The following is a 13,946-nucleotide window of genomic DNA, read 5'->3' on the forward strand; positions in this document are numbered from 1 at the left end:
TGACATTTTCTCACGACACACGAAAAATGTAAATAGATAAATAATGTTTGCATGTATGTCTGTGGGCCAATCAAACCTGAGATTAATTTGTGTTAATCACAATCATGAGAGCAGAGTTTGAGGAGTGGCAGCCTCAAGGGAACATGGTCTTGAGAATAAGTAGATTAAACAAAGTATGGCAATAGGCGCTTTTTTTTGTCTTAAGAAAAAAAAAATGAAAAGAGCTATGACAAGTTCAAGTTGTTAAAAATGTGAAACAACAACATTTTGAATAACAATCATTCAATGAATGGAAATCAATCACAACATGAGCAGCAAAAAACTGAAAAAAAAAACTAAAGCTTCAAGTCTGTGTACATACAAACCTAATGTCGGTCTTCTATGACAAACCTGAGGCATCTTTAATGCAAAGCTGGATAAAAGCTGGATGAAGTGCAACATAAGGCACTGCTCAGAGCTGGAAGAGGCTGTGCTTTCTTTTTCACATGACTGGATTGTTCATTGTTAATAATTTTCTCCTGCAGCTCAGTGTTGCAACAGTTCACTTAAAACTGCTTACAGGGGTGTTACGCTTTAGGTGTGTACAGTTGTTTGAGTATCTGGTGGGGTCTGTGTAACACCGGCTGTGCACACCCACTAGCATTTCGCCGTAATTTGTTATGACCACGAGGATTTGTATACAACAACGAGAATTCAAGTATTAACTGACCCTAACAGGGTTTTCTCCACAGTGATCAGCTAAAATAAAAGTGATGTAAACAGAGTGCTGTGTGTGGGTCGTAAGTCTCACTACAGCAGATGTACACCATGTTCAGCAGCAGACATTAGGGAGTGACAAACAACAACCAGCACCAAACAACACCTTTGTTATTGCTTTAAATAATTATCTTCCCGCACAAAAACAAATCTGACATAAAATCCAGAAATACAAAGGCTTCACGGTGAACAAGACGACTGTAAAGAAATACATTTTTCATTTTATTTTCTGTTGCAGCAAGCCCGTAAGCCATATGATGTGCGAGATGTGATCGAGCAATACTCCCAGGGTCACCTTAACCTCATGGTGCGAATCAAGGAGCTTCAAAGAAGGTGTGCGGTCAGATAAGCCTCATATGAATTACATCCCACAGTGATGCATATTGTCCGTGTTTGTTCTTCCATGTAAGACCAGCAAAAACACACACAAAAAAAACAGAAGGTCTGTGTAAATAATCTCCTGACTTCAGCTTCCCATTGTTTCTCTCAGACTCGACCAGTCTTTAGGGAAGATGACTTTGTTCCAGACCGGTTCAGGTAATGAATCACTACACGTTTGTCACAAAGTACATGACAGCAAATATGAAACGAACTGCAGATCTAATCCTCCTGTTATGTCATTTACTTGACTAATATCTACACTCGAAGACAGAGCTAGAGACAAAGGCAACAACTCTATCGGGTCCAGACTCAACAGAATGGAGGACAAGGTGGGATTTGTGCACCATCAGAAGGAAACTAGCGTAATTCCTGCTTGCCTTTAAGTCTTTCCAGATTGCTTGCAGTGTTTTTTTTAAAAGAGGAAAAGTTAGATACTGAAATCATGTCTTGTTTGTCTTCTACTGTTTTTTTTACACGTGCAGCTCATAAACTGTCGACAATACAGTTAACTTATTAAAATTAAATGCATTTGAGATTAGATTTGGAAAAAGCAACAAATGTTCAGCTTTCCTCATTTGCTGTAATGAAATAGGAAATATCTGATTACACATGTGGCCCTGTTGTTTTTGATTCAAATAAAATCTTTAAATATTTGATGCTACTTCTGCAGGACAAATCCTTTTTCTTTTCATTTTCGTCTAAAGATGCATCAAATCAAACGGGCCACCTGTAATACCCTCACCAAGTGCTTCCACAGATGTGCAATGATAAAAGGATTAAAAACAATTCATATCTCATAGAGAAATAACTTTTTGTGATTTAGATTTGGATTTTTCGGAAATACAAGAGCCGTTAAGGTACTGCTTGTAATGTTTGTTCTAAGTGCTCTGTTTCCTTTTTTGACTCGTAAAATTCAACTCACAAGGTTCATAAAATATCATTCTAGTTGAATAACAATAGACAGTAACTGTAACACCCATCTGTGGTAAACATGGAAATACTTTAATTATAAGCACCGTAAATGGTGAATCGTTTTCTGTACTCTTTAAGTATTCATTATCTGATGCAATATTCATAGATAACCCACATGGACCAGACTCTGAACTGTATCGCAGAGTCCCTCACCTTTCTGCTGGACCAGAGGGATGTTGGTGATGGCGAAGGTGGGGGCAAGCTGAGGCCGCGCCCCCGACGGACATTTAATGTCCTCCACAGCCAGGACAGCCTGCCAAGTTATGACCAGCTGTCTTCATCCCCTTCGTCGTTCTCTTCAAACAACGCCAGCACCATGCCCTGCCCTAGCCATCCCCTGAGCTCTGCTGCCAGTAAGGACGAGAGCTGCTGAAACCAAACAGCCTCAATGTCTAGTTTGGTTCTGTGTAATGTCCTAGAATATACTCATCTATGTTTAACTCATCTAGCTTAAGCTTCTTTGCTGGATGTTGGCATCATAACTTTTAGGTGGAGTACCTCGTCAGAGCATATATTGAATGTACAATGTATGAGAAAGAAACGGTTGCAAAATGCCTTAGAATTTATATTCTTGTGAGATTTTTAGGTGAGGTTTTTAGGTGTTATACTTGAAATTTATTTAGGTTGATGCCAAAGGCTCTTCAACTGCATGCTGTGCCATGATTCTGTTTACAGTGTCATGCAAGAGTTTGGGTATAATCTGGTAAAAAAAAAAAAAAAAAAGTCTGTTACTGTGAATAATTCAAAGTGTAAAGGGTTCACTCATTTCCCAAAGGCATGAAGCCAAAGTTGACATATTTATTTAACACCTTAAGCAGGATTATTGTTTTATTTCCATTTTTAACGGTTTCAAAATAACATAAAAGCAGAAGCGCCCAAAGCAAAAGTTTGCATGGTCAGTACTCATTAATATCCCCTTTGGCAAGTATCACAGCTTGTAAACCCTTTTTTGTAGTCGGCTAAGAATCTTTCAGTTCATGTTTTGGGATTCTCTCCCATACCCTGTGTATCCTGAAAAGGGCTCCTACTTCTGTGAAATTATTTGCCATCTTGAATGTACTGCTCCTCTGAAGTCTGCCCACAGTGTTCAGAGTTGTTAAGGTTGGGGGACTGTTAGCAACACATTAAAACCTTCAGCTAGCGCCTCTGTTAGGTTCTTTTAGGATCAATATCCTGTTATAAAAGCTGCCCTCGCTTAATCTTTTTAACACAATGGGATTTTTTGCTGGTATTTGATTGGATTTATGCTTCCCTCTACCAATGCATGCGTTTCACATGCCACTGGCTACGACAAGCTCAAAGCATGATCGATCCCCTTTGTGTTTAACAGATTGGGGGAGTTTCCTTTCATCAAATTGTTGAGCCTTTTTTCAACAAACATACCTTTTCTCATTGTATTTAAAAAGTTCTAGAAATTTCCATATTGATTGCATACTTTTGATGACTCCTACAGGGAGATGACTCTGCTGGGAGACGCTTGCTACCAGCAGTTTTCTCTGAAAGTGTTCTTGGCCAGCTTAACCACGACTATTCCTGTTACAGCTACCTGAAATGACTTTACTATCTTTACATGCCCCCCCGCTTTTGTGACCATCAAAAGCGGGGGGCTTGTCGCAGACATGACGCAGTTATTTTTGATTTATGCCCAATTTGAAGCGCGGTCTGCGCTATGTTAATTCCACGCCACAACGCAAGAGGGACAATCACGAACAAGCTAGGATTGTGGGTGTGGTGGGTGGCGTGTTTCTCTTCCGGTTACGGAGGTCATTCAACAACAATGGCGACTGGACGAATGCGCACTTTGATTGAGATGCAGCTGATCGATCTAGAAATAGAAGAAATATTGCTACTACTGGAGCTGGCAGAGAGGCGAAAGAATCGTCACGGTTAGCACGGTTAGCGTCACCATTAGCCGGTTAGCAAACCGGAAATACGCATAGTGTAGAGCGAATGTAGAGTTGACCAATCAGAGGCCTCCTTTCTCTCCTCCCTGCGACGATATCTGCGGCACTGTCTGCGGTGAGTTACAACTTTAGGGCGGTTTATGGTCGGAAACCAGGTCGTCTGCATGTGTGTCGCAGTTAACGCAGACATGCCCCTCCCCCCCTTACGCAGACACTCTGGTGCACCTCCCCAAAATTGTAACTCACCGCAGACAGTGCCGATATCGTCGCAGGGAGGAGAGAAAGGAGGCCTCTGATTGGTCAACTCTACATCCGCTCTACACTATGCGTATTTCCGGTTTGCTAACCGGCTAATGGTGACGCTAACCGTGACGATTCTTTCGCCTCTCTGCCTGCTCCAGAAGTAGCAATATTTCTTCTATTTCTAGATCGATCAGCTGCATGTCAATCAATGTGCGCATTCGTCCAGTCGCCATTGTTGTTGAATGACCTCCGTAACCGGAAGAGAAACACGCCACCCACCACACCCACAATCCTAGCTTGTTCGTGATTGTCCCTCTTGCGTTGTGGCGTGGAATTAACATAGCACAGACCGCGCTTCAAATTGGGCATAAATCAAAAATAACTGCGTCATGTCTGCGACAAGCTCACTGCGACACATTGCTGTGAGATTATACACGGCCCTTTTGGGGAGGTGCACCAGAGTGTCTGCGTAAGGGGGGGGGACATGTCTGCGTTAACTGCGACACACACGCAGACGACCTGGTTTCCGACCATAAACCGCCCTTTAGAGTGCATAGCAGCTACGAATTAATTGGGAGAGGTTTAAAGAGTGAGAGTATGTGTAAAACTTTGAAATTTGCATCACTTGGTCTTTGGTCTATATTAAACTTTGGTCCTAATAAGTTATTTGGCAACGGAGACCTTGGTAGAGTCTCAGGATAGCAAACCTTTAGCATGGAACCTCGTTCCTATTTTCCACTCTGGAATTGTACAAAACACAAATGTAAAGAGGGTTTAATCTTTAACTTTTGTTCATTTCAACATCACTTCATCTGCTACCTAGTAAACCGGGCAAACGGAGATTATGGTTAGAGCATTTGCCATTGAAATATTACAGTAATTTGAAGTGTTTTCATCTTGATGAGGGGGCCTTTCCATTTTAATATCTTTGACTGTTTTTAATTTGTTTTGCTTATTGTAAGTATGTCTTTTTAATTTTCTGTGATTATAATAGATGGGGCATCCGTGATATTTACATCAAATAGCAGAGCGTTTTAAATACATGTACAGTCGTGTTAAAATGAAAGTACACCATCTTTCAATTTTAAGATCGCAATGAAAATCCAAGTAAAAATCATGATAAAAAATCATTTGGTCTTTACCAGGTCTTAGAATTAGGTAAGTAAATCCTCAGATGAAAACTAAAACATGGTATATTACACTCTGATAACTACTTACTAAAAAATAATCCAAAATACAGAAGCAGTGTGGGAAAAACTAAGTATACCCCTGATTCAGTAGTTTTTTAAACATCTAAAGCATAAATTCCTTGAGGTAATCTTTTTCTGCATGATGTTATCAGTCTCTCATATCATTGTGAAGGACTTTTAGCTCACTCTTCCTTACAATGCTGCTTCAGTTCACTGAGGTTTGCAGCATTATTTATGTTCTGCTCTTTTAAAGTCCCACCACAGTGTTTCAGTCAGCGTGAGGTCTGGACTTTGCTGGACCATTGATTCTTTTCATTTTTGCATGATCCAATTTTAGCCAAGCTTTAAGTGTCAGACAGATGGTCTCTTATTTGACTCTAGAATACTTTGTTATACAGAGGAGTTTATGCTCGACTCCATGACTGCAAGGTAAAGTATCCAGATTCAAAACCAAATAATCAGCCCTCCACCACCTTGCCTGACAGCAAGGACCAAACATCTTCACTTTGGTCTAGTTTGTCCAAAGGACATAGTTCTAGAATTCTTGTGGGTCGTTCACATGCAACTTTGCAAACTAAAGCCGTGCTGCCATGTTTATTTAAAGCTGCAGTCTGCAGGATTTGTTGTTGTCATACGTAAAGTCCTAATTTTTGGCATTTTAAGAGTTTACATGATCTATCAGAACGCTTGAAGTTGAAAACGGTGACCTCCGTAGTCGCAAAATACAAGAAATGCTTATTTTTTAACCGAAAAATAAAAAGTTATTCAACTTCCTGTCCCGCCCCATCAAAACACATGAGAACTCGTGCACGTCTACGTGCACGCCAGATGCGCTTACACGACTCCTCATTCATCAACTCACCTGTCATTTGCGATCATGGAAGACACAGTAAGTAGACTAGCCCGTAATGATGTTCAATAGTCCAGATAAATAAGCGTGGGGACGAGCCTACCTTGTATCGCGCGTGCACAATCGGTGATTGACAGGCAGCAGAGCCCAGCTCGTAAACCTGATTGGTTACCTTTTACCGGTCCGGTCTGCAATTTTGTAAACAAACCTGCTGGCTTTGGAGGGACCTAGCGGGACATATAGGGGACCTAGAGAACTAATTTTTTTTTGTATTGGGGTATTTAATGTACTACTTTCAGAATCCACGGACAGTTCCAGGCATTATGCTTGAAAAAGAGTTGCAGACTGCAGCTTTAAGGTTTTCAAAATTCCGAGTCTAAAGTTGGAAAATTCGAACTGATACAACTTTCAGGTCCCTCCCCCAACCTCTACCAAGCTCCAAATCGCCCCCCCAAACCCCGCCCCCTCTGTGGACGAGGTTGTGCACGTGAGTTCACATCAGTGTGCGCGCACACAAGCTGGGGGTTCGATAGCAGCGTGTGCACAAGCTGTGATTGACAGGTAGGTAACGTGATTGGGTAAAAACAGCCGAGAGCGCTCGATTTTTGCAAGCACGATTACAGGCTTTAGAGGGAGCTACAGAATTTGGGATTTTTCTTAAACAGCCTATTTAATATTCTACTTCCAGAATCCCATGACATTTCAAGCTAATATGACTAAAAAAAAGTTGCCGACGGCACCTTTAAGAAAGAAAAGGCTTTCTCTTTGCAACCCTTCAAAACAATCCTTACTTGTTCAGTCTTTTCTAATTGTTCTGTCAGGAACTTCAATATTTAACATGCTACTTAAGGTTTTTCTGAGCACCGTATGGTCTGATCTTTGGTGAACTTGCTAGGACGTCCACTCTTGGGAGGATTGATAAGTGTTTTGGATGTTTTTCACATGCGAAAAGTCTATATCACTGTAGAATGATAGACTTTGTAAAATGCATTTTGGCTTAGTTTTTGTCAAATAAAATAATGACACAATGTAAGATGTCATATGCTGTTGTTCATCTGAGATTGTATTTGCCTAATTTAAAGACCTGATAAGGGACAGATTGCTTTTTTTTGTATTATATCCTGGTATGTGAAATTCTGAGATATATAAGATAAGAAAAAATATATATTTTAGAAATAAAAATAAGTGTGCTTTCCTTTTAACATATATAAATCAACAACTGAAGTACTTGCTGGATTCTTATTGCCTTTTTGATATCTTTTTTTATATATGCTATATGTTTGTGATAAATAATATCATAGTTGACCTATAAAGATCTTTCTCACATGTTTTACCTGCATTAGAGGCAGCACAAAGTCTTCAAAGGATTCATTATTTAACATTCAAGCATTACACCCAAAGACACTGGCTCTGTCTTGGAATCTCATAGTTGTGGTTCAATATCCTGTTTCTATTTGAAAATAATTGAATTGATTCATCTTAGGAAGGAAGCTTTATATTCTAAAAAGTTAACTGCAAAAGGTTCAGTTAAATGAGACACTGTTTTCACTGTTTCAAAATTATTTTCACTTATTTTGTAAACATTTGGAAATACTCCTCTGTAACAATAAAGGATTGTGGTAATTATTACCAAGTGTTTGGAGCCTTAAGGGGAGTCATTTCACTAAAGCAAATTAGCTGAATATTCCCATTTCCCCTTTTGCATTAATTTGTTTGAAAGACAGAAAAGTTCTGTTTTTACAATAGAAATTATTGGGCTTTTCATTTGTCTGAATCAAATTAATGCTTTATATTGGAGGAACCAGTCAGGTTTCTGTTTCCAAAAAATGATGCAGCACTCGCACTGGCAGCAAAATTTCTCATGACACTACGGGGAGGGAGTGGTTATGTCGTGTCTTCACTGACTGATAGAAAGGTTTTATAGTCTGTTCTTTACATAGGCGACCCTTGGGCAGCAGATGGTGACCTTTCTCTCGCTGGCCATCCGTGGGGTGTCCAAGCATTCCTTCACACAAGGGGCCATCTGCCTCTGGAGTCCACAACAATGGGCTGCACCCTCCTGAAGTGTGCTGAGGGTGTTTGGCCTTTGTGCTGACCAGGGCATGGGTGAGGAGCGTGTCATTACACTGAGAGCCAAGTTTTAAAGTTTTTCTACTCCCTGTAATTAGTGCGATATGGGTTATAAACACTCGGACATTATAAAGGGTCAACCTGGAATGCAATTTCAGTTAGATTGCTTACTACTGCAAAAGTAAAAATAGATTATCGACACCAGAGGCTGCAATGTTTTAAACAGACAAAGGGTTTAAACGGATCTGGAGAAAGCTGCATGTGCCTCTTCTACAGCATCCCATGCATTGGAGTCATTTGCAAACATGTATGAACTTAGCACCATCTTTATGTGATGATTTTTTCCTATATTCTCATTTTTGGTGAATTTTCTACATATTCATTGTTGTGTTTATGTTGTGTATAAGGTCATGCAGATCTATCACTGATGAGCCGCCACCAGTCTTAGTCAGGATATCGTTTTTAACATTAGATTTTACAGTGGACATAAAACAACAAGAAAAAAAAAAAGAAACAACAACATTCAGAAAACACATCACTGAAGCAGAAAACATAGCAATGGATCACACACCACAACATTTCAGAAAATACAAAAAGTAAAACTACGATATTTATAAAACACATGGATGGCTGAGGGGGAAAAAACATCAGAATACAAAACAAAAAAGACTACATTTCAGAAAATCATCAACTAAATCATCAATTATGCAAAACATAGCCATTTTGATATGTAAAAATATCTGTCCTTCCTGCAGTTTTCCAATTTATTTTCGTCTAATTTGTACAAACATTTGATCAGAGGAGGCTACAGAAACAAGAGGTTCCCTTCAATGACAACACTGTATAACTAATTTAAACTGTCACTGCAGTGTTGTTGGTGACAGCTATATTTTCTGATGATGTACTGAACAATTTCTCATGCAAATCTTCATGGTGTGCTAATTATAATGCTGGGTGGGGAAATTCAGAACCTGTGGGAGATCCTCAAGCCAAGAGATAGTTTGATCATTGTGTTTTTTTTTAGTGATCCATCTAAAAATAAATCCAGTGGAGAAATTGGTTAAATCATCTGTTTGTAATACAGAAACTGCACACTAAATTTATCTCTGAAGCAGTTGAAATTGGAATGTTTGTTTCTTCTTTTCCGCTTGACGAACACGGTCACTGCACGACGACAGGAAACATGAGCCAGGGTAAGAATAAGCATAAGTGTGATTGCTTTGGGCACATGTCATCATTTTGGCTATGAAAAGGAACAAAGGGGAAAAGAGAAAAAGCAGAGAAAAGTCCTGGGAGGGGTTGAGAAGCTCCAAAGGCTCATTTGCAGGTGAAATAGATGGCACACTCTGCTTTGTTGCCATTGTCCTGCTCTCTGGCCAGATGGCCTCTTCATATTCTTTAGAGCTGAGACCCCAACACAGTGGGACTGAATACACTTGTGTTGAACTGGCCTCTCTAATGGGTAATTTGGAAGTTACAGTTCATGTTAATGGATTTCATTCTAAGCCTGACAGCACATTATTTATACTGTGATTATGAAATATCTCATAATGCATCTGAGAAAATGCAATTACTCTAAAACAAATTTCTTCTGCGGCCGCTAAACTTTCAGCACCAATTGAGTTTTCTGGGGCTTCTGAGAGACACTTATTAACCCACTCATATGTGGCACACACGTAGTAATGCTTTCTCATAAGCCCGCCGTCTTCACACAAGGGGTGCAACTGTGAAACTGATCGTAAAATGGTTGCTTTTACATAAAGTGTTTGTTACTCTTCTGAAGAATAGAATTATCTTGTGATTTTGAACCTCGCTTGGATCATATTCCTTAACTGATGATCTCTGAATTATGAACTAATCACATAAGCTTGCTAATTGGTAACAACAGAACTTTATGATACATCCTTCAGTCATTCTTTCATGAAATAATCATCATCACTTGATGGTTACTTGGAGTATGGAGTACTGAATGAGGAACTGTGTAGCTTGTGGTTATGTCACATTGTATTCCAAATGTATATATAAGAATGCAAAGAGGGGGTGATTATGTTCTGCATATTTAAAATGGTTTGATGTGTTGGATGTTAAGTTTATTAGCAACTCAATCCAGTCTATGGATTATTGTGTTGAGTCTGTAAGCTTTACAGGATACATTTTGTTTTATGCACCAAAAACTATTTGCCTGGAAGAAAATGTCATGTATGTAATGTAAACACAAAATGTGAAGCATCTGCAACATCTCAGATTATTTAGTTACTTTTTTTATTTGCACTAACAGCACCACACTTACAAGGTTTTCGTATAATTTAAAGATAACAACATAAAATACGGATTTTTTATATACAGAAAGAGATGATGCATAAATTCAATAACAGTGTAGATAAAGCCTCACCAAATTTCATTCAGTCAGTCACCAGTGAAGTCATTTTAAATAATAAATAAACGAAAACATCCTGATATAGCAGTAAATATATCTGCAAAACAACAAGTGAGGAAATGGAACAGACTTTAAATAAAGGTCTATATAAATAAAATAAATAATCAAAAATATTCGTTGAACTTCATCTTGAGCACTGAATCCAAAAACTGAAAATAGAATAAAATGTGTCTGCAGTAAATAAGATTATGCCTATAAACGTGCATGGAAAAACATAAATAGTCCAGTTCCAGATGCGTGTTCATCGTATTGTCTTGCACTGAGCTCTTTCAGTTGAACTGTTGTGGAATGGAGTATGTGTGCTCTTGGCTTCTGTTGTCCTTCTCCTCTTTGCAAAAAAATCTGCCAAGAAAAACATGAAAAACAGACTTTTAATCATACGGTATTATCTTGTCATAACTGTGTGTATATCTGAAGGAAATAACAAACTCGTGGATCTGCCAGACGTGTTTTTTTTTTTTTACCTGTAATTCGTGCGTTAGTTATGGGTTTGGCTGCCAGTTTGGAAAGCGATCTTTTCCTCCGGACAGGCGTCACTTCAGCGGGACACTTGAGTTTGTTTGAGATGCTGGAGCAGTTCTCCCGGTCGGTCACTGAGCTTTCCTCGCAGACTCTGTCGGCATCCTCAGGTTTTGGAGAACTCGCTACGTGATTCGTTTGCGCGGACTCCAGATAGAAAGCCGCGGTGCAGTTTGCGGGCATCTCTTCCCACTGGAACCTGCCAGGTAGCGGCGTCTCAGACAGGAAGTTGAAGTTCCAGCGACGGCTGTCCTGCTCGGCGATCTCCCAAAGCTTTAGCTTGAGATCCCGTTGCAGCTGCTCGTGATCCACCGGCCCAAAGAGGCTCCTGCAAACGGACTCCCCGCGTCTGATGAGGTCCATCCTTCAAATGATTCTTTCTGATGGGAAGGAAAACTCTAAAAGTAATTTTAGGCAAAGTCTCCTCCTGTTGCTGTCTCCTTCTGGTCTGCTCTGGCCATCACGGTGCTGGAGGTCCATTTAAAGGCTGGAGGGCTCACGGTGTTTTGGTAGTACACAATGAGCAGAGCCTTCTGATTGGCCGCAGCTGTCTGACTTGGAGGACAGGCGTAAGGGGGCCAAATTCATTCATTGTTGGATGAAGACCATTCAGACCTTAAAAGCCCCCGGTGATAAAAATTCTATCCTAACAAGTAGAGGTCAAATTAGAATTATCATAACAATGGCGGTTTGTTTCACAGAGAACACCGTTGTTGCGCAGTTTCTATTCATTTTAAATGGGTCAAAATACCAAGACAACAATGTAAATAAAATATATAGTCCTACTAGCCTATGGCAGGCCAAATCCTTCTCAACTAAAAAGCAGGTTACGATACATCCAGCTCCTTACTAAAGAATTCACTCCCCATGGCATTTTCTTCAATTTTGTTGCGATACAACTTGGAATGTCTGCTACTCTGCTTCTAAGATGCTGCACTTCCCTCTGAACACATTGTATGTATACTTACCTTTAAATCTGTTAATATTTCTTCAACGTCAACTTATTCAGTCATGGTATCTGCATTTGGATCAACCGATCGCTCACAACAACGTTTGAGTTACAAAATAATTTTTCAAAAGTTTTGAAGACCCTTTGAAGCACTACTAAATCTGTTTTGGAAAGACAATACATCATACAAGAACAAACCTGCCAAGAAAGGGTAAATGATCAAAAGTCAACTCAGACAAGAAGGGTAGCCTAATATTCAGAAGTAACAAAGAGGTCACAGTTATAATTGGAGTGTCTGTTCATACGACTACTTTCTGTACGTTCCAAAAAGATGAGATTTCTGGGAAAATTACCAGGAAATGGCCATCAGTTGAAGAAAAAATAGAAGAAAGCATCTGAAAGACTCCACAAATATTTGACCTGTTAGGAAAAGCAAAAGAGAAAAAAAATCCATTTCTGAAATAATAACATTTCCTACTCTTGTGTTTACAAAAAAAATAAAAATAAAATTTCATCAAAGCACCGCAAAAAGGAGTTGTGCAGTTTAGTTTCTAGTTGAGGACAACAAAAACCAAAGTATTCTTGCCAATTTTAAGTAAAAAATTGCAGTTACATTTTCGTACCACATAGCCTATGCTTTTTAAAATGTGGACTATTTTCTGAATCTATACACATTCTCAAAGCTATTCTTCAGTGAATAATTAAAAGTAGGGCTGGGCGAATTAACTCGTTATTATTGCGTTAACTCACTTATTATTTAACTCCGATAAATATTTTACTGCGCATTAACGCAGTTTTTTTTATTTTATTTTATTTATTTATTTATTATTTTGGGGGGCTTTTTTGCCCTTAATGTATAGGAAAGTTCAGAGAGACAGAATGCAGGGGGCAGAGAGAGGGGGAAGGACATGCAGCAAAGGGCCATCTGATGTGGGACTTGAACCGGGGCCAGCTGTGAAGACTGTAGCCTCTCGTACATGGGGCGCCTGCTCAACCCACTATGCCACGGACCACCCCTGTTTTATTATTTATTTTATGATTGTAAAAGTCTATTGCTCACAGGCTTTTATTTTGTAAAAGTCTGTTGCTGTCTGCTGCGGAACCGGAAAACAAAGTAATCTGCCGATCCGGAGAACGGTACGGAACTTTTACTCGGCCCTTTTCATTTTAAAGTTCTTCCAGACGGCGGAGTCGACAGAACCAAAGTCATCTGTAAACACTGACAAGTTGAATTGTCTTCTCAGCGTAGTAGTTCCAGTCTAAAATATCACTTAAAGGCAAAACACACAACTGATAGCAGCAAGTCATTCAAGGAAACAGACAGTGGAGCGAGGCTTCTACATAAAAACTACAGAAAGATGCTGATGTTAAAAGTGTGTTTGCACTGGCGTTTTCATTTCGCAGTACATTTAAAATAAAACTAAATGCTAAAAGCTATACACTACTTTTGAATTCCTTTTTGGATTTTCGTACAAATGCGATTAGTCATGATTAATCAGGGAAATCATGCGATTAATTAGATTAAAAATTTTAATTGTTGTCCAGACCTAATTAAAAGTAAACCTTGAATAAATGATTGGACTTGATTGATGTACTTTCTGAAAGAAGAGATTATGGAAGTGTTAAAAAGTCACAAGTATGCATAAAGCTATCCACTTTAACAGTAAAGGCGTGG

General features: G+C 39.3%; 1 protein-coding gene across 4 annotated transcripts in view; it reads left to right on the forward strand.

Annotated features, from left to right (window-relative positions):
* The window catches only part of kcnq1.1 (potassium voltage-gated channel, KQT-like subfamily, member 1.1), a 51,645-nt gene extending 47,654 nt beyond the window's left edge, over nucleotides 1–3,991 (forward strand). For 3 of the 4 annotated variants that reach the window (XM_075466517.1, XM_075466525.1, XM_075466531.1), the window contains 4 exons: nucleotides 995–1,089; nucleotides 1,247–1,293; nucleotides 1,405–1,466; nucleotides 2,216–3,991. In XM_075466517.1, coding sequence (XP_075322632.1) covers nucleotides 995–1,089; nucleotides 1,247–1,293; nucleotides 1,405–1,466; nucleotides 2,216–2,482 — 471 coding nt within the window. In that variant the 3' untranslated portion in view covers nucleotides 2,483–3,991. The remainder of the gene's footprint in view (nucleotides 1–994; nucleotides 1,090–1,246; nucleotides 1,294–1,404; nucleotides 1,467–2,215) is intronic. The other variant, XM_075466539.1, reaches the window with a different exon arrangement.
* The last annotated feature ends 9,955 nt before the right edge of the window (nucleotides 3,992–13,946 follow it).

Source organism: Odontesthes bonariensis, chromosome 1 (assembly GCF_027942865.1).
Source record: "Odontesthes bonariensis isolate fOdoBon6 chromosome 1, fOdoBon6.hap1, whole genome shotgun sequence".
NCBI classification, from domain to species: domain Eukaryota; kingdom Metazoa; phylum Chordata; class Actinopteri; order Atheriniformes; family Atherinopsidae; genus Odontesthes; species Odontesthes bonariensis.